Source organism: Myxine glutinosa, chromosome 7, assembly GCF_964187855.1.
Source record: "Myxine glutinosa chromosome 7, kmMyxGlut1.1, whole genome shotgun sequence".
Classification (NCBI taxonomy): domain Eukaryota; kingdom Metazoa; phylum Chordata; class Myxini; order Myxiniformes; family Myxinidae; genus Myxine; species Myxine glutinosa.
The window spans coordinates 147,512,639-147,535,726 of record NC_136267.1 but is presented as its reverse complement, the minus strand read 5'-3'; the positions used below and the strand labels follow the sequence as shown (position 1 = coordinate 147,535,726).

The window sequence follows — 23,088 nt, the reverse complement described above, 5'->3', positions numbered from 1 at the left end:
CAGTAACGCTGAAGGTATCTCATGTTTAAACAAGAAACTAGAAAAAATTGAGTTTTCAGTGACGCATGAAAAGTAAAACCACAATTACTTTTCTCAGATCGACAAAAATTGATTTTTCAATATGACCGCCCTGCTGCGCCCATTTTTGGGCGTGCAATGCCAAAATGCAATCCCAAACTAGTTTATGTCTTAAAGATGCTGCATAACAAGTTCCATCAAATTTCATCAATATTTGTGACTTTTACAACGTAGACATCGAATTGATTGCAGACGACGGACAGACAGACAGACGAAGGACGACGGACACTGGGTGTCGACAAAAACTCAGCTGGACACAGTCCAGTTGAGTTAAAAATTGTTTGGATTCAGGACGTTTTGATAATCACACTTTTCAGAACGAATCCCCGAATGCAAACCGAACTATTACTGCAAAAAGGTAATCGAATGTCTTGCTTACCACGACCTGCCCCACATCGTACTCTTCATCCGCATCACTGCAAGGACTCTCATCATCCTCATCATGATGGAGAGAAGATCCTGGAAAGAAGAGACATAATGAAAATAAAACAGATATTGTGACAGAAAACGATCAATGCACAGAATATCACGTGTCGAGAAGTGTGTGCATTGTGCAAATTAGACATCAATTACACAAATTCGTCTTCGTCTTCTTCTTCTCCAGCCAGGTGTTCACAGACCATATCCTCTAGTAAGGGGTCAAGGGCTGAGAACATGCAGAATTGGCTCAAGTCTTCAAGGAACTGGTTGGCTAGGCCTGACATGATTGTAGTGGGTCAAGTCAGGAATTTGTAGTTTGCTCAGGGTGCCGGCGTTGACTTGACAACTCTTCATAAAAGACACCAAGAGATGTTTAATGTCTCCAAACTAATGCTACCAGACAGAATACCCAGCACAAGGTCCATCTGAGGTACCACACATTTGTGACCAAACACACAACCTGTGAAGCACCATTTGATTTTATGAAACGGATGGAATAACGAGGAAGGACATTGATCAGGATATGCTTTGCACAGTTGGAAGTGAGGGGAAGCTGGAATTTCTGGCATTAACCTTTCATCGAACTAAAAAAGACAAAAACAGTCTGAAACAGGGCCTCATGAGCAAGACGAGCTCTTTATTCGACAGTGCATGGTCAGGGTGAGAAGTAAAGCAGACTGGACAGTTCAGAGGTAAATTTGCTACATCTGTGCAGCCTTGGACACAGTACAATATATAAATGGGGGATTCTCTTCAGGAAAAGAACAAACGAATAATGGTGGAAAAAACACACACAGATGCATCGGAAATAGTGTTGGACAACAATGAAGAAGGCAAATTTAGGTTTGTCGATGGATATTAAAGGGATTTATATTTTAGAACCAGACAAAGCAGTCTTCTTTCACGTTCATATTTAGCACAAGACTGTGGAGTCGCAAGGATCATTGGCTGAGAAGAAGGATACACTGCTGATGCCCTCTGCTGGTCATGGCAGGAATTTGTCCATGGTGCCAGAAATAGCTTGCCTACTCTTCATGAAGGACACCATGTGATCTTTAACGCTGACCACCTAATGCCGGCAGATGGGACACCCAGTCCAACCACCATCTCACGTCATCCATCCTCCTGACCATGATATTTTTAACCGCATTAACCCTTCCCAACCAAAACCCATTATTTGCTTCTTTCCTCCAACTCATTTATCATGTCGTTTTACATTTTCATTGAAATTGATTTGCTCTCACCATCATCTGGTACCATCTGCGATCCTGAGGTTGCCTCTTACAGATCACCATTCAACAGTTTATTCTGCATTTTTAACTTCCTCATCTATTCTTGTCTGTTCATTTTAATGCTTGCCTTCCTCCTCTTCAATCAATATTACCAATCAGTATTGTTTTGTATTGGTTGACGTGATGCTCAGCTCAGCTTGACCATTACACATATGATGCCTCTGCGCTATAGTTACACCTGTGACCGAGTGAAGCCGTTAAAACCGCCATGGCGTTACTGGAGGATCAAAACAAAAAGTTTGGACCATGTACAGGAAAGATTACTGTGATGAGGAAAGTTGTTTGTGTCACTGTCATGAGCAACAAGCAGCCACCACCGCCAAATTGAAAAAGTGAAAATATTAACTCTCAAAACTCACCAGTTAGCGGCTCTTCTTCAACAGATACATCTGATAATTTAGACTCAGCATTCCTGCAGAAAATAAAGATTTTGGGAAGCTGTCATTAAATAAATGTCACAAATTCATGTCACAATAAAAATGCAGTGGGGAAGGTGATAATCAGACTGCATTGGTCTATGGTGTTCTCTGCATTCAGACAGCAAACCACACCCTGCGCTGCGCTACCCTCCCAAGTATTTTCAAACACAGTTGACAATGAAGCCAATAAATGTCACATGGTAAATAGGGGGATGAAGATAACCAAAGAGTGTTTTTTTAAACCACACTTTTTTCTTTCCACTTCCATGTCCCAAGCTCCCACACTCACCTCCGAGCTGTCTTGCCTGGGATTGAATCCTAGAGAGTTTTGAGTTCTAAAGGGTCATTCTACAGGCTTATAAAGGATAATTATACAGGATTCCAAAGGGTAAATCTTATGGTTTTGTTTTTTCTCGCGTGTTGGTTCTCAGGCGTCAAACACCTCTGGTGTGCATGAACCGCGACAGGTTACAAGCATCGGTGCTGTGGTTACATGAGTGGGTGCACGTGTGGATATTTGGAAAGGCGAGTGTTTCCTGAGAAGAAGAAAACAAGATTGAAAGTGTACCAGCAGCATAGCCGGCCTTGTGGACACTTCAGTTGGAGGATAATATGACCTGACCTGGATAGGGATACCAATTAGCAAATAATGTAAGTGTTAAATTTTTTGTAAAGTACTGTAAGTCTCTGAGCTGTCTGTTACCGTAGAAGTAAAGAGACTGCACTGATACACTGGTTTATTCCATTTGTTTTGAGTCATCAGTGAACCATTCGGTGCTTCAATCCAGTAACTTTGCAGTCACGACAAAGGGATTGCAGTGTTACAATTATATTTACTGTATCATTTTTATTTATGTTATTATTATTATCTATATAATAATAGCGTAAGGACTCGACTTTGTTATCCCTTTTACGCCGCATCCAGTGACCCGATGCCCACGGCACTCATGGATTTACGATCTACGAACCGCGCGCTTTGTTTATGACATACAGCTATACTCGAAAAATCTGAATTAGCCGACGTTGGGGCCCAAAAGCATCCGATTAACTGCCGATATGACGCCATCTTACGACGCCATCGTATTGGCATCTGCTGGGTGAAGGCGAAGCAAGCCGTCCGTTCATTGGACAGTCGAAGGCGACAGCAAGCCGTCCACTAAGTGGACAATCCAGAGCATGCATTTGTGCCGGTGATCGTTGTTCATATACGCACTCTTCATTCTCATCTTTCTTCCGATCTCTTACTCGGACAAGCAAATCCCCTATGCCATCCATCATGGTACACTCTATCCATACACCACAGGCGAAGCAAGCCGTCCGCTGATTGGACAATCCCAGAGTGGTGCTATGCCAATTCCTATTACAAATCCATTCATTTTTCAAAAGTATATCGTAGCGTTGTCATTTAAGTAGATTGCAATAAATACGTTGTTCATATACGCACTCTTCATTCTCATCTTTCTTCCTCACTCTTACTCAGACAAGGAAATCCCCTATGCCATCCATAATGGTACACTCTATCCATACACCACATCCTCCCTTCCATGGATGTTCCATGGGTTTCGGCTAGTTATTATTATTACGAAAACGATACTACTTCATGAAGAAGCCTGGAATAATTTGTCCGAAACGGCCTCAAGGGATGAAGCCTAAGGCCTATACGTATTATTGTTGGAAGACCCATAACACTTATACTTTCGACATTTGATAGTCATTTAAACAATCGGTTTGTTTGTGTTTCACACAGAAAAAAAAATCTAAAGGTAGAACATAGCGATTGTGATATATGACAGGTTCAACAATATGTTTGTCCTGAATGGTATTTTAAATCAAAATAGCGGTGTGTGGAGTCAGCCGTCGCACACCATAATGACATCACAGACATAATCGCATCACATCGTCCCTGTCATGTGACCAGATCCTCAGCTCTGATTTGTGTACTTTTGTGAGGACATACATACATACGGACAGACAAACACTGTTCCAGACGGCTTTGCCCGACACCGTAAAAACTGGTGTGTTTGTGGGGACTCAGGTTTTGATTTTATTAATATTTAAAAGTTCCGTGCTTTGAGGCCTCACAAAGCTAAAGCATTTTGGGCTCTTGCACGATTTATTCTTATGATATCATTTTGTGATGTCCTTTTTCACTCCTGCTGACAAAGTTTAAGACTCGACTCAAACAAATCCCGAGAAAAATCGGAAAACATTTGACTTTTTAAACAGAAATTTTTTTTTAAAAAATGGCACCAGTCCGAAGGAAGCAGTTCAGTTTGGCATTTTTGATATGAAATTGGCAAAGCCGAGAAATGCACAAAATCAGTTAAAATTACCCATAATAAACCGATAGAACCAGCCTTTAGAACCCTTTAGAATTATCCTTTAGATACCTTTAGAATTGCACCTTCGAACCAATTATAATTACCCTTTGGAACCTTCAGAATGAAAAAGAGCTTCTTCTTCTTTATTTAGGCTTACGAACATAGCCATCTATATTGAAGTGGCTTCATCACTTAAAAAGAGTGGTGACTTGATTTTGAAGCCGCTTCCTGAATGGACAGACAAACAGACTGGTGAAGAATAGATAAGTAGAGTCGAAAGGGCATTCGGTGGAGCCAATACCTATGCAAGGTTCAGCAGTTTATGTTTTGTATCCCAACAATAGGCCGGATCCGATTCCGGACGTGAACCAAAATCGAATTGGCTTTTTTTTGACACCTATGCAAATCATGCACCTGGTTTTGCTATAACTCGTCCACAATATCATGCTAAAAATCGTTTTTGGCATCATCACTCAATGGTGAAAAATCACTTTAACTTAAAAAATTATCGTATTGGTATTGGGATATTCATCAAATTTGAGTCAATTCTGCAATATATCTGATTTAGCATGAGCTTATCACTCAATGGTGGGAATCACTTTTTAAAATCTCAGATCCGAATCTTCACCAAAATTTCATCCTTGTCACACACTCAAACCTCCACCAAATTTCTCCGAATCCATCCACAACTCTTTGAGATATCCTGTTCACAGACAAACAAACAAATAGACAGGAGTGAAATTCCATAACCTGTGCCCACCGATGGTGGCAGAGCTACAAACATGGAGAGACAACGGATCTGGTCCGAACACTTAGCTTTGATAAACTTGAAGGATACATGGCACAATTCAAGCCATTAAGAGTGTGGTGATCCGTGACCTGGACGGAAGTTCATGTTTATTTTGTTCAAGACTTGCGCTGCTGCCCTATTATCAGTTCACGCTCTCTATCACCATGCTCTTCCATGATACTCCATGTTGCAGAGAAACAATAACAATGGAAGATGTAAAAACAGAACAAAATGAGTGCCGATTACCTGCAAATATTAATCGGGTCATTTTCCTTGAACCATGTGTGGTTCACAATCTCCTGCAAAACAATGGATGTGTTGGAATCAAATATGAACACGATCAGGAAACACCTCCACTGGTGAGCAATTGCATTTTGATCCACAATAACAGGAGGTCAGTTACCCCAGCATGTGTGAACATTCTTTTTCATGCAAATAAAACACTGCATATGAAAACTGCATCAATCCCTCACCGTCATAGTGAGCCTCTTCATTGGATCCTCCCGAAGCATCGCAGCCAGAAAGGAAACCAATGTTTCCCTTGCAAAGGTTGGTGGACTGTTTTCCACATTGAAGTCACTTTTGCCGTATGACATCTGCAAAGAAGTAAAACAAATGTATTTTGACCAATTCCCAAACAATAGTCGCAATCGAATACTAACATTTGCATAATAAGCACAGTCCAAACAAGCACTCATTGATGCAATAACCAAGGTTTGACTCAAAACTAATAAAATACATTTTCATTCATCAAATAAGTTATGGTGCACAACACAAAAGTATTTTTCTTCGCTGAAAAAGAAACCCTGTCAACTCAATAATTGGATATTAAGTATTAACAACAACTCGGACTAACAACTAAATAACAACTCGGACTCGGACTAACAACGTGGATCACTGCTATTAGCGGTTCCACTATTCGCGGTTCCATAATTCGTGGTTCCTCTATTCGCAGAATCCACATATTCACGGTTGATAAAATTCACATATTCACGGTTTCTCTATTCGTGGAAAAACGCAAATACACGGTTTTTTTTTGTCTTTTCGTGTCTGTGTTCTGTGAAATCGCAGTTTTTTCCCTCCCTATTCGCGACCGTGTTCCACGAATTCGCGGTTTTTCAGGGGCACAAAAAAAGAAAATTCGCAAGCAGCGAGCTTGACACATTTATAAAACCCATCTTTTACGAGCCATACATACAGCAGCTGGACAAATGCAAAAAACCTATTCTACCAGCCGAGACCATGACCTGCTTATAAATGTGCAGTAAGTACAGTACTGTATATTCACTGCTGTGTACTTTGCGTTTTCATGGCTTTCGTGGCCGCAAATTTCAGCCACACTATAAGCAAGCTTCACGAGATATCCCACCAGATGTGTGAACAGTCATCCTCCATGAGTGAAAGCATGCAAATGCTTCAATAAATCGATACAGTTTGCAGCACATCCAACTACTCGTCGATGTTGAGGGGCGGCAGCAGCTGCACAGCGCCACCCAGCGACGAAAACCAACACCTGTCACACCTGTTACTCCCTTCCCGCAACACACTCTTAGCATCAGCATCTCCTTTCACACCACACTCATAATCATGACACCATTATAAACGAGAACGGCACCCAGTAGAGCATACCTCCACCAGGTGAACAGTTTACGTTTTGTATCCCAGAGTAGACCAGAAAATCACAATACAGAATCACATTTAATCAAAATCATCCGTCAACAACTTTTTGAGATATTCTGCTGTATATAGTTTTTCGCCCTATCTCCCAATGTGGAAGAATCGCTTAAAAAATTATCCTTGCCGGATCCGAATCCAGATCTTCACAAAAATCTAATCATTTCGTCCTTGTCACATACGCTACCTCTCTGCCAAATTACATCCAAATCCGTCCACAGCTTTTTGAGATATTTTGTTCACAAACAAACAAACTGACAGAGAGACAGGGGTGAAAACATAACCTCCATCCACCTTTGGTGGTGGAGGTAACAATACTCACTTCAATAACATTATGTCCATCAAATTGAAGTCCATCAAATAATTTCGTGAACAGGATGCCAAGTGCCCACACATCGACTGGGGGACCTTCGTAGCCATGCTCTGTGATCTCTGGTGCCATGTAGCCAGGTGTGCCACAGTCATCGTAAAATTTTTTGCCATGTATGAAAGGTGTGGCCGTGTTGAAGTTGATGACCTTGACGATCCACTGAGAGCTGAAAAGCACGTTTTGTAGCTGGAGAATAAACAGAAATCAATATGTTAAAAAACATTTAACCTTTAGTGACAAATTATATTGAAGGAAAGATGTAAATGTAAATGTACTGAATGGGTATTTAATTTTGATTTATTAATTTATATTTATATTTGAAGTTTAAATCATTATATTGAAGGAAAGATGTAAATGTAAATGTACTGAATGGGTATTTAATTTTGATTTATTATTTTCTATTTATATTTGAAGTTTAAATCATTTTAAATCAACACCCATCCCTGGTGTTGGGCTAGCGGCTAGGGTGCCAGCTTAGGATCCCAGGATCCTGGGTTCGAATCCCGGTCGATCGCTGAATTAACGCCAGGGGGGTTGACTCAGCCTGTCATCCTTCCGAGGTCGGCGAATTGAGTACCAGTTCACTGGTAATTCCCTGCTTGTCGTAAAAGGCGACAAAAATGGTTGGCGGCAGGAAGGGCATCCGGCCGTAAAACATTGCTTCAAAAAGGGGACAAAAAAAAACAACAACAACCACGGTCCCTGAAAAAGGCCAACCCCCGCTTTGCAGAGAAAAATGGCCTCTAAATGTTGTTATATATATAATGAACACAAAAAGGATCCATTTGTGACAGATCCCACCCTCTTTCCCTCTATTATAGGTTTCACCCAATATGAATTTTGCTCTTTCCCGCCCCCTCCACTTCCCACTCCCATTCCTTCCTTTGCTGCACCAAAAATAGTTTTCATTGCAGTGTCAGGCAGAACGTATCACGGTCTGCACTGGTGCAGTTGGTTACCTTTATATCCCTGTGCACAATGTTCTGGGCGTGCAAGTACTCAAAAGCATCAGCCATCTGGAGGGAGGAGGAGATGAAATATTCAAACATGGACACAGATTGTGGTTGTTGAGATTTTACAATTTTGAGATCAATTATTTCTGTCATATTTCAAACCACGACACAAACATCACAATGAGGGTGGAATGAGGAATGGAATGGGTATTTTAACAACTTCTGCTCCAACCTCTGCTCCAAATGGTAACTAACTTCTGCTCACCTGTTTCATGGGAAGCCAAAATGTTCTTTCTGTAAATTCCCTCAGAAAATGAATTTGGGAAGCGAGTGAACCTGTCCACAGCAGACAAACATACAAGCGCAAGGGAATTAGATTTTTTTTAAATGTGTGCAGAATCGAGGCTCGTGTAGAGCCAACAAATTAAACATGAAAACATGCACAGACACATAAAACATACAATGAAGGGAGCGGGAGACAAGAGGGGAAGAGAGGGAAGCACACAAGCACAAAAACAGCAGAGAACAGGGACGGCGGTAGATCTGTGGAAGGGAGAGGACTAGGGGAAGAGGAAGTGGGGGGTGGGAGGGGTGGGTGGGGGGGTAACCTGTATAACGCAAGTGAACACCACTAGGAATTGCAGGAAATAAGTTAGAGATTCAAAGAGTCAGATTTGCAGTGTTTTATCAGGGGTAGAAAAGATCACTGTTTTGGATGGGGTAAGATAAGAGATGGTGGTGAACAGCTGTTTTGAAGACCTGCAGGGATAAGTGGGATTGAATAGAGTATGGAAGTTTGTTCCAGAGGTGAGAGAAAAGAGGAATGAAAGAGTGAAGGTGAGCAGAGAGTCTTGATTTTGGTAGTTTCACCAGAAGAGGGTTGCTGGCAGATCTTGCGCCTCCTGCAGGAATATTTGGGGAGCAGAGCACAGACAGAGCTGGGAGAGCTAGGCCGGAGAAGAGTCGATAGAAGACAGAAAGACCACCAACCGGCATGCGTTGACCGAGTGATAGGCCCTCAGAATCAGCTTCATCACTGGAGATACCAATGATTCTGAAACCTTTGGATTCAATAGCGTGAAGCCGAGCTCGGTGTGAGGCAGGAGCACAAGAGGAGCACATGCCAGAGGGAAGCGCAGTATTCCATTGAGCTGCGGATGAAAGCTTTGTTCATGATTAGGAGCTCAGAGGTGCCCAAAAAGGACCACTCACGACGGAAGATGCCCAGTCGGTGACTGGCTTTCTCGACCAGCTTGGAAATGTGGTTTTGCCAGGAAAGATCTTGGCAGATAGTAAGACCCAAAAGCTTGAGTGACAGAACTTATATGAGAGGATTGTTGAGCAAGTAGATGGGAGGAGTGTTTAGTGGTATTTTTGGAGAGACACAGTGAGAGTGTGAGATATGCCAGGATTGAAAGACATGTTCCACTTGTTTGACCAGTTTGTGGTTTTATCGAGGTCTGCAGAGTGAAGAATTTTGCATTTCTGAGAAAAAAGGAGGAGAGAGGAAGTTCTTTTGTTTTTGAAGATCTGAATGTTTCATTGATAAAATAAACACAAAATGATGAAGATAAAAATTTGCTTGAAAACGCAAAGGTCATTGAAGAGCAAGGTGATGGAGGGCCACAGCTGGATACAAGTTGGGGAATGAATGAACAGGAAGAGGGGTGTGTGAAAAAGAGAGAGAGGGAGAGAGAGGGGGGTGGAGGGGGTTAACACAAGACACTGGAAGTGAAGGATAAAATGATAAGAGGGTTCATGGGCAAAGACAAAATATTGAGGAAAGGATAGAGGGTGACATGAGATGGTGGTGCACCACCTGCGTTAAGTCTTGGAGGGGGGAATGTGATTGAATAGTTTCCAGAGGGCAGTTACAGAAATGGGAGAAAAGAGGAACCATAAAGTGTGTGTGGAAAGTGTGCACTTTGAGTATAACCAGGAGGGGATTACTGGAGGAACTTGTGTAGTGAAGGAGCGGGAGACTTATCAGTATCTTCCAAGACTCTGTCTTTTGACAGACCGCATAAATGAGATGAGCCGCTCTGTCTGTCATGTGAGGAACTGGCAATGTGTTTCAGCCTCATCACATGACATAATAATCATGTTGAGAGCTTCTTATTTAACAGAAACCAAATCAGTTTGTGATGCTGCCATCTCCACCTAAATGAGAGGTTGCACAATCACAAACAGGTTTCCTGGATCCTGTGGAATATAAAGGTCTCACGAGGTCTCCATTGACCAACACAGACACCTTGTAGGCCATGAGTTTAAGGAATTATTTAGAATGATGGAAACTGCAGCTGTTCGGAAGAAAGCTTTGATATGTGATCCACGTCATGGCTGATGGTGAAGCCTATAAAGTCAAGAAAACGAACCACTTCCAGTGTCTGACCAGGAAAATAGATCAGTTGGTTGTTTTTGACAATTGTGCCAGAGTGACAGGGTGAAACTGAGATTTGTCAGAACTGAATGAGATGGTCCAACAATCAGAACATCATAATTCATAATTCTAATGACAATCATTTAGCTGCAAAAGTGAAAGTTGACTTGACAGACACAAACAGTGGATTTTCAGCAAAATGACGTCAAAAACCTCACCTGCTTCCACATACTCCATAACGAGGACTGTGCAGTCATTTTGTGGATCTTTTGTTGGGATGTCGATAAACTTCACTGAAAGGATACAAGATGGTGGAGCACAAGTTAATATGGCATAAGAAACTCATCCAAAGTCAAATACCTTTAAACGACAAGATAAACATGCACATTGCGTGTGATGACAAATAGTCAACAGGTGAGCCTCAACATCCTCCTTTCACCATCACCATTCATGATCTTGTCTGAGAACATTTGGGGAGAACCGCACCAATCAAAAGTACATCGATTAAATAAGCACAGGTGATTGCAGAAAGTGTTGAGACCAGTATACAAATGGGCCAAACGAGGTTGGAAAAGCAGGTGGGGGGGGGGGGGGGGGGTATCTGGGTAGTGTGTGCACGGATCACAATTCGTATCGAGCAGATTTAGGTTCAGGCAAACAACTGATTGGAATTATTCCGATAAGACGACATTTGGCAAACACACAAGATTCGGTTGGCAGAGAACATTTGATTTACAGTGTGTTGGATTCTCATGATTAATCACACACAGGCAAATGAAAGTGAAAATCAAAGAGCTGGGAAGACGATCCGGTTTCCAGCTACTCTCCTTCTTTTCGGTTGTTGACCACTTTTGTTCGTATCGTGGGCACATCACCACACAATTTGAGTGCCTCTTTTGTTACTTTTACATCTTGCACTCAGCAGTTCGTTCACAAGATATTGTTGCGGTTGTGGGAATAAAGGACAACCCCCCTCGTAGGTCGACGCACCACAACATGTAGCCTCGCTGTAGTGCAGTTATTTTTATTAAATGTAAGCGTAGTCCTTTCCTGTGTTAGTTTGCGTTGAGCAGGCCAGTGAGTAGGACTCAATTGGGCTAGCATGCCATGTGCTCGGCCTGAACAAGTCTGGCAAGGCCGAAGGGAGGAGCTGCAGGGGGGGTGGTCGGTAAGCGACGAGCCGCCAATCAGAGCTCGGGGGGAGTGGCTCACCATGGCAACGGGAGGCGGAGCATGGAACATTCGGGTAAGACTCTGGGGCGGGCCATAAAACCCTGCCCCGAGCCCCCCGCGTGAGAACGCACGAAGACGAGAGTTGAGTCAGAGTTTGCCCCGAACAAGCAGAGAGGTTGGAGAGAGAACCGCAGCAGACAAGAATGTGTCAGAATCGCCCAGCTCCTGAACAAGTCGGGGTGCTTGTTACTGCTCGAACTGCTTGTAATAGTCTCGTTGTACACGAACATTCCCTGTGCCCTGCGCTCTGCGGCTGTATTAATCGCGCTGTGTGGAGACGACCCATTCTGGGCCACAGACGCGCGATCTCCTCCTGCCTGCATTTCCTGCATACGTGCCGTGACCACCAGAGGGCCACGCCGGGTGAGCTGTCCCAGAGCGACCGACGGCAAGGCGCGTCTGGCGCGTGAACTTCCTTCTTTCTTTTTCCCCGTGTGAGTGAGTGGGCCCTTTGTCTGGATTTTGTTAAAACTGTTAAGCATCCGCTCTGTGTCCCCTTTCCTTTATCCTGATTATTGTGCATTATAAATAAACTGTGTTCTTCCTCTTATTTGACCGTTCCCGTCCTTTCCATTAATTGGCTTAGCATCGTACGAATAGAACCGCTCGAATCGGGTTCAATAAAAGTAACGGCACGAGTCACGTGATACGCACACCGCTCGGGCGTATTCGATTAGCGTGGCTTGTGCGAGGTCCAGTCCCTGTTTTCGTGGCAGCATGGGTCAAAGGTACGACCCGATACCCTTTGTCATGCTCGCTGCGGAAGTGCCGATTCGGCCCCGTGGACACGAAGACCCGAGGGGAAAAATGGCTTCAACCTCCCCACCCCCCTTTGTAACGTCGACGGGCTTTGGGAGATCCGCAACAGGATTCACAGTTCGGGAGATTCGCAGTTCGTTCGCAGGATATGATAGAGTGCGAGCGATATTTCTACTTAAGAACAAGCAATCCAAAAGCGGGCTGACACGATGGCCTGGAGCTCTCGATGCACGCAGACTCACCTCGTGGCCGTCTCGCCTGGGTTGGCAACTCGGCCTAGCTATAAACTATAATCCCGGTGTTTCACAGGCAGGGTGGTTCAATAATTGTGCGGTCCCACAGAGGGAGGTTCAACTAGCATCCCATCTCCCACCCTCTTGAGGTGTGGATAAGTGTCCATCCCCCTGAGCTAATACTTGGTGGAAACACCTTTGACAGCAATTACAGCTGTGAGGCTATTTATATACAAATAAATATTTTGCACATGAAGTTCATAGAAGTGTTCAGAGAACTTGCTGATTGGAGTGATCATCTTCTGTGGAATTCCATAAGATCTCAGCATCTTCCACAGACTTGCTCTATGAACACGATCGAATTCCTTCTTGAAGTCAATGAAGTTGACAGAAAGCGGTGTGTTCCATTCTAAACATTTATATCATGATACTATTAATAAAATGACACTCAAACTTCATTAAGTTTGAGTAAAATCCACACTTACTGATGTTTGGGTGATTTAGCGCCTTCATTATCGAAGCTTCACGCCAGAGCTGCAACAAAATAAAAAAAATTACAAAAAGAAGGAGAAAAGAGAAAGAGAAAAATCATACAAATTCCTTCTCTAAGCCGGATAAAGGTTAAGTCACACCATCACAATAACCACAAGATTGAAACTCACACACACAGAGACGCACAGCCTCAGGGGCCAAGAGACAAAGATGTATCACAGACAAAAGTTCTACCAGGAGAGTTCAGGGGTTAAACTGTGTTCTTACTTCAGCAATTAAAACACCACTATCTCCACATAAATATAAACTTACTTCTATTGAATATTTCAAAGATCTTGCCTTCTTCAAAGCAACCTGAAAGAGGGGACAAGAGATTGTATTATAACATATCAGGTACAATGCAGGAAAATGAGTAGAACAAATGATGTTGGTGTGTCGTGATGTACAATTATTATTTCTGTTTATACTGAAGAGCTAAATGAGAGAAAGGAACAATTTCACACAGACGGGAATAAAAAGGTGAATAGGTAAACGATTACATCAACACACCACAAGTGAATCTAGTCGAGTGGTACAAATTGGAAGAAGGACAAAACATTGAGGTGCAAAAGAAAAAGCATCATTCATCTCATCAGAAAGAGAGAAGACACATTCAGATGCAGGAGAATTTCCTGATCCCTTCGCTCCCATCCTTCCTTCTTCCATGTGTCTGTCACGTCCCTCCACACTGCCATCTGTGTTTTCCACCATGTTCTGTTCTATCTCGCTCTCCCATGTGCTGTTCCCTCTCCCAAAAAGTGAAATGAAGACAGAGGAAGTATACCACAAGCTCGTACCTCTTCTGCTGAGTTGACATTCTTTGCTTTGTAAACAAATCCAGTACTTCCTCCGCCAATTTTGGAGATAACCTCCCACATCCTGAACTGAAAACAAAGGCACAAACAGAGCTTCACAACAGTGCTTCTGAAATAAAACAGTAATAACAAAGCCATGTTCAAATGATTATTTCACATCAACTCGATAATTATCATCAACATCATCATCATCATCATATTCATATTCCATAGCCTCGTCAGAGCAGATACTTGGCCACAATGCTGGTCACGTAGCCACTCCGGCTCAGGAAGCTTGGGCATGAATTTTAAATGTGCTGATGCCAGCGATAGTTTGCCTCCTCTTTGTGAAGGACACAATGGGATCTTTAATGTCCACAAACTAATTCCGGCATAAGGTTGACCAGTTTCACGTCCAACCGAGGGACTGCACACACATTGATGAATCACAAGGCCTATGAAACACCCGAATGAAAGTTCATAGCTGGGTTGGAATTCAAACCCAGGCTCGACAGCTCACATCAACGACTGGAAGATATCTCTGGGGAACTAAAAAGGAGGAAACAAGCGTTACACCTAGGTCCCCCGTCGGGGAAGTGATGTGAGTTGACAAAGTGGAAGACGCAGAAAACATGCTATGATATGATATTTCGCTCACAAGGTTCAGACATACATGGCGGCGGCCATCTTGGATTTTGAAATGGCAACCCAATTTTCAATAGCGTTATTCCTTATGCCTAGATACACCCACACACCAGATTAGAAGTTGGTACTTCACATATTTTTCAAGATATTTCGCTCACAAGGTTCAGACATATATATGGTGGCGGCCATCTTGGATTTTGACATGGCGACCCAATTTTCAATAGCGTTCTTCCTTATGCCGAGATACACCCACAAACCTGATTAGAAGTTGGTACTTCGCTTATTTTTCAAGATATTTCGTTCACAAGGTTCAGACATATATATGGTGGCGGCCATCTTGGATTTTGACATGGCGACCCAATTTTCAATAGCCTTCTTCCTTATGCCTAGATACACCCACACACCAGATTAGAAGTTGGTACTTCGCATGTTTTTCAAGATATTTCGCTCACAAGGTTCAGACATACATGGCGGCGGCCAATTTGGATTTTGACGTGGCGACCCAATTTCCAATGGGGTTCTTCCTTATGCCTAGATACACCCACACACCAGATTAGAAGTTGGTACTTCGCTTATTTTTCAAGATATTTCGCTCACAAGGTTCAGACATATATATGGTGGCGGCCATCTTGGATTTTGACGTGGCGACCCAATTTGCAATAGCGTTCTTCCTTGTGCCTAGCTACACCCACACACCAGATTAAAAGTTGGTACGTCACTTTTTTTTCAAGATATTCAGCTCACAAGGTTCAGACATACATGGCGGCGGCCAAGTTGGATTTTGACGTGGCGACCCAATTTTCAATTGGGTTCTTCCATATGCCTAGATACACCCACACACCAGATTAGACGTTGGTACGTCGCTTATTTTTCAAGATATTCAGCTCACAAGGTTCAGACATACATGGCGGCGGCCAACTTGGATTTTGACGTGGCGACCCAATTTTCAATAGCGTTCTTCCTTATGCCTAGATACACCCACACACCAGATTAGAAGTTGGTAGGTCGCTTATTTTTCAAGATATTCAGCTCACAAGGATCAGACATACATGGCATCAGACATACATGGCGGCGGCCATTTTGGATTTTGACGTGGGTTGCACCCACACACCAAATTCGAATGCGGTCCTTCGCTTACTCACGCACGGAGGGGAAAACCATAGTCCCCCCTTTCACTCCGCGGTGCGACGGGGGACAATAATTGGTACAATAAATTAATATCGCAACACCACCAATTATGTCGTAACGTAATTACACCACTAGCAGCCTTGCATCGCCTCAACTCAAAGCCGGCCGCTGGTATAAACACTCTATGCGGTTGTTTAGGGCCACAACCGCTGGGGGGGGGGGGGGGCACACATGGCTAACTCAGTGTGTAGCCATGTAACGCTGGGGTAACGTTGCCGTCAACGTTTTGTTGTTATGTAGCAGCGCCATCGCCAGCACCTGCCTTCTCTCTCCCAATCTCCCATTCGCAACTTATTTTGACCAGAGTACACAAATGGCTCCTAAAATAAAATTTATGTCTGGCGCTCATGGGAGGAAGAAGAGAAAATTGGAGATGGTAAAAAGAACACCGGATAAAGGTATGTGATTGTTTGTTTGTTTGTTCTGATTGAATGAATGTGACAGTCGTTTTTCTTGCAACATTAAAGTCGTCTTTTAAAATAACTAGTGCAGTGCCCGTTCAAAACATGCCTGTTCCAAATAGGCATTATTTGGATAAACTGACTACATATAAATAGGCCTGGAAGATACATATAACATACCCATGCAATGTCTTCCAGCCTATATTTAAAAAATAATAATAATCTAATGTATAATCTTTTCAGGGGCATTATTGAAATATTTTGGAGCAACCTCCGCTGCACCAGGACCATCTACCTCGTCAGCTGACATGACTGCTGCTGAGGGAGGGAACATCGTCAGATTCAGAGACTTCGGGGGCATCTACTCCCTCCTCTGACGTGACTGCGTGTGCTGCAGAGGTCGTAACTGAGGTACCACAGCCTTCTACATCATCCACTGATATTCCATCTGCCACCTCCCAATATCCAGTTGCAGCACAACCACAAGATCCATTTGACTGGCCAACTATCCTGTCAGATGCAGATTGCAGACAGGACAGATATTGTATGCAGAGGGCCGTTTCAGGTTGCCCCAGCATTCACCTTTCCCAGAAGGCAGGATGGTAGACGTTTCATCACCACTACACATACAGGACACTGGTAAATGAGGAAACAATTAAGGGGAGCTGCCTCGTCTACTCCAGGAAAAACAATGCAGTTTACTGCTGCTGTTGCAAACTGTTCTCCAACAAGACATACAAGTTGGTTAAAGAGGGACTGTCAGACTGGATGAACATTGGGGCCTTGTTGAAAACCCATGAAAACAACCCTGATCACACAAAGCATATGGTCACATGGAAAGAACTGGAGCTTCAACTCCACATGCATGTGGAGACCGTACTCAAGGAGAAGACACTGTGAAGCACGAAGACACGTTGCCTATGAGGCACCAGATGAGCCAGTCAGGGATGCCCTGAAGAGGCTAGATACCACATTTTTCAATGTGGTCGTCGACTCTGCCATTGCATCTTTGGACAACTGGTTTGAAACACTTGGACAACTTAAAAGCAAGTTTGGGGTACTGCAAAACTTCCCAACCTTGGATGATGAAGCACTGGAGAAACAATGTGAGGAGCTTGAGAACACACTGCGGAGTGGAGAGGAAGCCGACATTGATGGGAGAGAGCTGGCCATGGAAATCAGGAACCTTCCTCAGTTACCCACAAACAGGATGACTGCATTTGAACTGCTGGACTTTGTCCACAAGAAGGAACTGACAGAGTTGTATCTAAATCTTTGGTTATCCCTGAGGATTGCCTGTACCCTGCCAGTGACAGTAGCATCAGCTGAAAGAAGCTTTTCAAAGCTTAAGCTGATGAAGACATACCTGCGATCATCTATGGCACAAGACCGCCTCACTGGACTTGCCATCATTAGTATTAACCAAGAGGTTGGCAGGCAGGTGTCTTACGATGATGTCATTCACGATTTTGCTTCAAGAAAATCAAGGAGGCAAAGATTTTGAGGACTTTCTCACTGATGTTGGATGGTGGTGAAAGGATGGATGGCTATAGTTTCTACAGTAGCCTATAGCTGTTGTTTTGTACAATAGTTTTTTTTTGTTTTTTTTTAAATATACTGAATCGAGGCTCGTGAAAGAGCTAACATTTACTTCACAAACAAATCAACCAGACAAACAAAATATATAAAAAGAGGGAGCGGAAGACAAGATGGGGAGAGAAGGGGAAGCACACAAACAACATTTGACAGCAGGGAGATGTGTGGAAGGGAGAGGGCTTGGGGGGAGGAGGCGTGGGAAGGGGGAGGGGGAGGGTGAAGTATAAAACACAAAGACACCAAGGACTTCCAGGACAGAAGTTGGTATTTCAAAAAAGTGGAATTGGGGTGAAATTAGCGGGGGTAGAAGAGATCAAGGTTTTGGATGGGGGAAGATAAGAGATGGCGGTGAACAGCTGTTTTAAAGACCTGGAGGGTGGAGTGGGATTGAAGAGAGTGAGGGAGTTTGTTCCAGAGGCGGGAGAAAAGAGGAATGAAGGAGTGAAGGTGAGCAGAGAGTCTTGATTTTGGCAGTTTAACCATAAGAGGGTTGCAGGCAGATCTTGTGCGACCTGCAGGAATATTTGCGGGACAGAGCCCAGAGAGAGCTGGGGGGGCAAGGCCAGAGGAGTCGGTAGAAGACGGAAAGACCACCAACCTGCCTGCGGAGAGCGAGTGAGAGGCCCTTGGAGTTAGCTTCATCGCGGGAGATTCCAATGATTCTGAATGCTTTGGTTTCAACAGCGTGAAGACGAGCTAGGTGTGAGGCAGGAGCACCAGCCCAGAGAGGAGAGCAGTATTCCATTGAGCTGCGGATGAAAGCCTTGTATGTGGTGAGGAGCTCAGGTGTGCCAAGGAAGGACTTCGCACGACGGAGGATGCCCAGTCGGCGACTGGCTTTGGAGGCCAGATTTGAAATGTGGTTTTCCCAGGAAAGATCACGGCAGATAATGAGACCCAAAAGCTTGAGTGACAGAACTTCTTGGAGAGGATTATTCAGAAAGTGGATGGGCGGGTTGTCCAGTCGGTCTTTTTGGAGAGACATCGTAAGAGTGTGAGATTTGTCAGGATTGAAAGACATGTTCCACTTGTTTGCCCAGTCTGTGATTTTGTCCAGGTCTGCAGAGAGTGAGGAGGCTGCAGACTGCCGATCTGAGGGATGAAGAATGGAGCGACAGAGTAGAGTCATCAGCAAAGAGATAGAGAGGATTTTCAAGAGAGTCAGAGAGATCATTGATGAAGACCAGAAAAAGCACAGGGCCCAGAACACTGCCTTGGGGAACTCCAGCCTGAACAGGAAGAGGAGATGAGAGAAACCCATTCAGGGCCACACGTTGACTTCGACTAGAGAGGACGTCCACCAGCCATGCGTGGAGATTTCCATGGATACCAAAAGAGGGTTTGGTGAGCAGAGCAGGGTGCCAGACCGTATCAAAGGCACGTGGATATATCAAGGGAGACTGCTCTAATTTCCTGTTTGGCATTGAGGACCTCCATCCATTGTTGAGAAAGCAGAAGCAGCATGTCCAGAGTAGAGTGAACAGGTCTGAAACCAAATTGATGATCAGAGATCAAGCCATTGGAGAAGAGGAAAGATTTCATATCTGAAGCAATGATGGATTCCATGACTTTGCTGATAATTGGGAGAAGGCTGATTGGTCTGTAGTTGCTGGGATCTGTTTTTGCACCTTTTTTGTGCAAAGCGGTGATGTTGCCAGATTTCCAAGCAGATGGAAGATGACCTTGAGCAAAAGAGAGAGTGAAGAGAACAGAGAGAGGGAGTGAAAGAGCGGAGGAACAGGATTTAAGCACCCATGGGCTGATGCCGTCGGTCCAGTTGCAGAATCAGAGTCGAGGGTTGACAGAAACTTTTCCACCTTGCCAGGAGGAAGGGACACGCAGTCCAGGAGAAGCTGGGTACGACTGGGTACGGTGGGTACAGAGAGGGATGGCTTTGGGACACAAGATTTAGAGGCAAACACAGAGTTGAGGCATTCAGCTTTTTCATGTGCGGAGTCAGCCGTGTGGCCATTTGAGGTGAGGGAGGGGATGGAGGGGGAACAAACACCAGAAACAGATTTGACCAGACACCACAAGGATTTGGAAGAGGGAGACAGATAAGAGAGTGCGGTCCTGAGAACGGAGAGATATTGTTTCCTGGCTCTCCTGAGGGTGGACACACTTGTTTCGGGCTTTGTGAAAGGAAATGAGATTTCCTTCCGTTGGATTTGCTTTCCAGGAGACGAAAGCAAATTGTTTCTGGGCAATAGCCTCACCACAAGATTCCGTGTACCATGGACAGGAGGAAGGGTATGACAACTGAAGACAAGATGGGATAAATCTGTGCATGAGAGAGAGCAATTTACTTTGGAAGAATTCCCAGGATGAGTTGATGTCAGAGGCAGTAGAGATGGCAGACCAGTCCAGATGATTGATGGCTGCTTGAAGACTGTGCCAGTTGGCCTGAGTGAAATGCCAGACTCGTTGACGCTGAGGAGGCTCTCTGAGAATGGTCAGAGAGATGTCCACTTTAACAAGCACATGATCAGAAGAGCCGATTGGAGCAAAAGAAGAGCAGCAGACATTTTCAGGGAAGTTAGTCATAACCAAGTCCAGAAGAGACGATGCTCCGTTGACTGAGATCCGGGTCGGGAAATTGACCGATTGTGTCAGTCCCAGTGAGTCACAGAAGTCCTTTGCTGAAGAGCCATGGCTGGTGAGAGGGGTACCCACACCCAGCCAAACTGGCATGGTGACAGTTGAAATCACCACATATGAGGAAGAGAGAGTTGGGATGGGTAGATATAAGTTGGTCCATATTATCAGACAGCGAGATGTAGATGGAGTCATCACTGTTTGGTGGACGGTACAATACACATATGAACAAAAGGTGGCAGCGAAGGGGAAGCCGTAGCCAAAGGTATTCCTGGGGGCGAGGTGGAGAGAGGGCAGGATGAGTGAGGAAGAGAGTTTTTTTTATAAAGATAGCAAACCCCACCTCCATGACGAGGCTCAGGTCTATCATACCGGACGGAGGAGGGAGTAACCTGGGAGAGTTAACATTTTTGTAGTGTTCTCTTTATTTATTTTGAACTCATTTGATTGTTCATTGCTATTTAATTGTCAAAATATTTTTTGTTTTTATTTGTGTTCATTTGTCATTGTCTACTTACTTGTTTCTTAACTTCTCAAATTTTTAATATACATTGTTTTCAAATAAAGAAAGAGATTTGTTGTGAATTCATTTGTCCATCGTGTGTGTGTGTGTGTGTGTGTGTGTGTGTGTGTGTGTGTGTGTGTGTGTGTGTGTGTGTGTGTGTGTGTCTATTCAGTTATGAGCAGTGCGTGATTTGGGGGTTGCGCTGGGAGTGTTTTGGGGCCACAAACAAATTGTTTCGGGCCACCAAAATCCTCGGGCCGGCCCTGCCTCAACTCACACTTACATCGCTTTATAAACCATACCTTTTGTTCTCGAACGTTTTCAGAACTTACAAGACTGATAGAAACGCCATAATACATCACAAACTACAAAATTGGGAGATTGCAAAATCGTAGACAGAACAACTGTACGTTTGTGTACTTTAATACAGCTGTCATTAATCAAAAAGAGAGGAATATCACCGGTAAAAAGTGAAATACAATACGGGAAGTGGTGACGTTCAGAACGCGTCCCACGCTTATCTTATTAATGTGAATAACAACAAGAACACCACTCTACGATGTCATGACATCGACTGATATGCCTCCACACACATTATTGCAACATTATACATACTTGCACTGTGGAAATGTAACTCATTGATTAAAACTGGTAACTCATTAATTGGAACTGGTAACGAGGAAGAACCAACGACTTGAAATGAATGTCAGGAATGTGCACGAAAGTGGTAATCACTTGTTCACCTGGTCACAGCCCCAGGCTAGAGCACCCTCCTATTGTAAGGCAAATAGAACTCACAGCAGGAGGGGAGCGAGTTGGGCGAGCGGGATGACTGAGCAACCTTTCAGCGGAGAAGGGATTAACAGTTAGCGCACGGAGGATTAACTCAAGAGTGCCGATATAAACCAGAACAGACTTTGATTCAGGAGCACTTGCCACGAGAACCCCTGCCCGACGGAACGAACAACCACGCAACGGGAAACAGAAAACAGGAGAGCACCGGCGAACGAAGAAGAACCAACGACTTGAACTACTAATTCGTCATAGTATTGCAGTTCTTTATAATATTGAAACCAGTGAATTATTAGCTAATAAAGCGTTGCTTTGTAAAAGCCCTGTATAGTTATTTTGTATCCTCGTGAGTCAAGTAACTATTCCCTAACAATATGGAGGCACCGCTGGGATCAATTGGACACATACAAGTTCTTTAAAGGTGAGTGTGTCTTGTTTTTGCCCAGTATGATTTACGAACCTGGGAATAGTTATTTTGTATATACATGGAGGATTTGGCGTTTGGGCTTCCCCACGTGCCATTGGTGTACGGAAGCCCTGATAAGGAAAATATAGATGGGACCCTTTGCTCAGGTGCTGTGCTCGCGACACAAAGGATCCATATATGAGCAGGGCCCGGGTGCTGTGTAATCAATAGTACACAGAGAACCGATCACTAGTGTGCTGAATGAATCATAAAGATCCATTTTTTGGAGCTGGCTCTCCCGGTGCTATGATTTATTCAAAGAACCAATGACTGTGATTAAGATGTATTTGAAGGTACCTTGTAAATAAAATGTAATGATGTAACGAATTTTGTCACGACCGTCCGAGGTAGAAGTCCTACAAAATGTCTGCTCGTTTTCTGGCCGAGTCGAAATTGCGTTGAGTTCCTATGGCATGTGCCATTAAAAGCGCTGTGTAATGGTTGAGCTCCCTTATCTCGTTTTGGTCACGCAGATGAGCAGACGAAGTCACGGATGGAACATCGACAAATGATTGTAGCTATTATTCGTGTTTTTTCTAAATGATTTCTGTAAATACGTATTTTTTTGCGCTGTGTAAATAAATGCTAGCTAGTTCGTCTGACACGCGTCACTGAGAAACGCGCGTCTGTAGACTTGCCTGCAAGTGGGACCG

At 43.9% G+C, this 23,088-nt stretch overlaps 1 protein-coding gene across 1 annotated transcript in view; it reads right to left on the bottom strand.

The window, feature by feature from the left end:
• Positions 1 to 23,088, bottom strand: part of LOC137431726 (uncharacterized) — a 188,095-nt gene that overhangs the window by 106,845 nt on the left and 58,162 nt on the right. The window contains exons 13-23 of the mRNA XM_078782396.1: positions 14,251 to 14,337; positions 13,727 to 13,768; positions 13,408 to 13,456; positions 10,916 to 10,990; positions 8,583 to 8,653; positions 8,324 to 8,380; positions 7,317 to 7,550; positions 5,794 to 5,916; positions 5,567 to 5,619; positions 2,150 to 2,202; positions 458 to 537 (exon numbers count right to left, since the gene is read on the bottom strand). Of these exons, the coding sequence (XP_078638522.1) occupies positions 458 to 537; positions 2,150 to 2,202; positions 5,567 to 5,619; positions 5,794 to 5,916; positions 7,317 to 7,550; positions 8,324 to 8,380; positions 8,583 to 8,653; positions 10,916 to 10,990; positions 13,408 to 13,456; positions 13,727 to 13,768; positions 14,251 to 14,337 (924 nt within the window). The remainder of the gene's footprint in view (positions 1 to 457; positions 538 to 2,149; positions 2,203 to 5,566; positions 5,620 to 5,793; positions 5,917 to 7,316; positions 7,551 to 8,323; positions 8,381 to 8,582; positions 8,654 to 10,915; positions 10,991 to 13,407; positions 13,457 to 13,726; positions 13,769 to 14,250; positions 14,338 to 23,088) is intronic.